Below are 323 nucleotides of genomic sequence, written 5' to 3' on the forward strand. Positions count from 1 at the left end.
GCTGCTGATGCTGCTGTTGCTGCTGGCGTCAGATTCACAAGAAACTGCTGCTGCTGCTGCTGATGCGGTGTTTGTAGGGGATAAACTGCTGCTGCTGCTGCTGCTACTGCTGCTGCTGCTGCTGCTGCTGCTGCTGTTTTTCTTCCTTCTTCTTCTGTATGATCGCCTTTCTGCTGCTGGAGTTGCTGTTGCTGTTGCTGCTGCTGCTGCTGCTGCTGCTGCAGTTGTTTCTGCTGCTGCTGCTATCTCTACTATCGGATGTCTTTCTCTTTTTTCTATGGCTGCTCTTTTTGTATTGTTTATTACTTTCCTTCTCCTTATTT

The 323-nt window shown here is 48.9% G+C and overlaps 1 protein-coding gene across 1 annotated transcript in view; it reads right to left on the minus strand.

The window, feature by feature from the left end:
- Nucleotides 1–103: 103 nt before the first annotated feature.
- EMH_0026770 (uncharacterized protein) overlaps nt 104–323 on the minus strand; it is a gene marked incomplete at both ends in the record, with an annotated part of 3081 nt that continues 2861 nt past the window's right edge. The window contains one exon of the mRNA XM_013502665.1: nt 104–321. Within this exon, the coding sequence (XP_013358119.1) occupies nt 104–321 (218 nt within the window). The remainder of the gene's footprint in view (nt 322–323) is intronic.

Source organism: Eimeria mitis, genomic scaffold, assembly GCF_000499745.2.
Source record: "Eimeria mitis Houghton genomic scaffold, Emh_scaff985, whole genome shotgun sequence".
In the NCBI taxonomy this organism is placed as follows: domain Eukaryota; phylum Apicomplexa; class Conoidasida; order Eucoccidiorida; family Eimeriidae; genus Eimeria; species Eimeria mitis.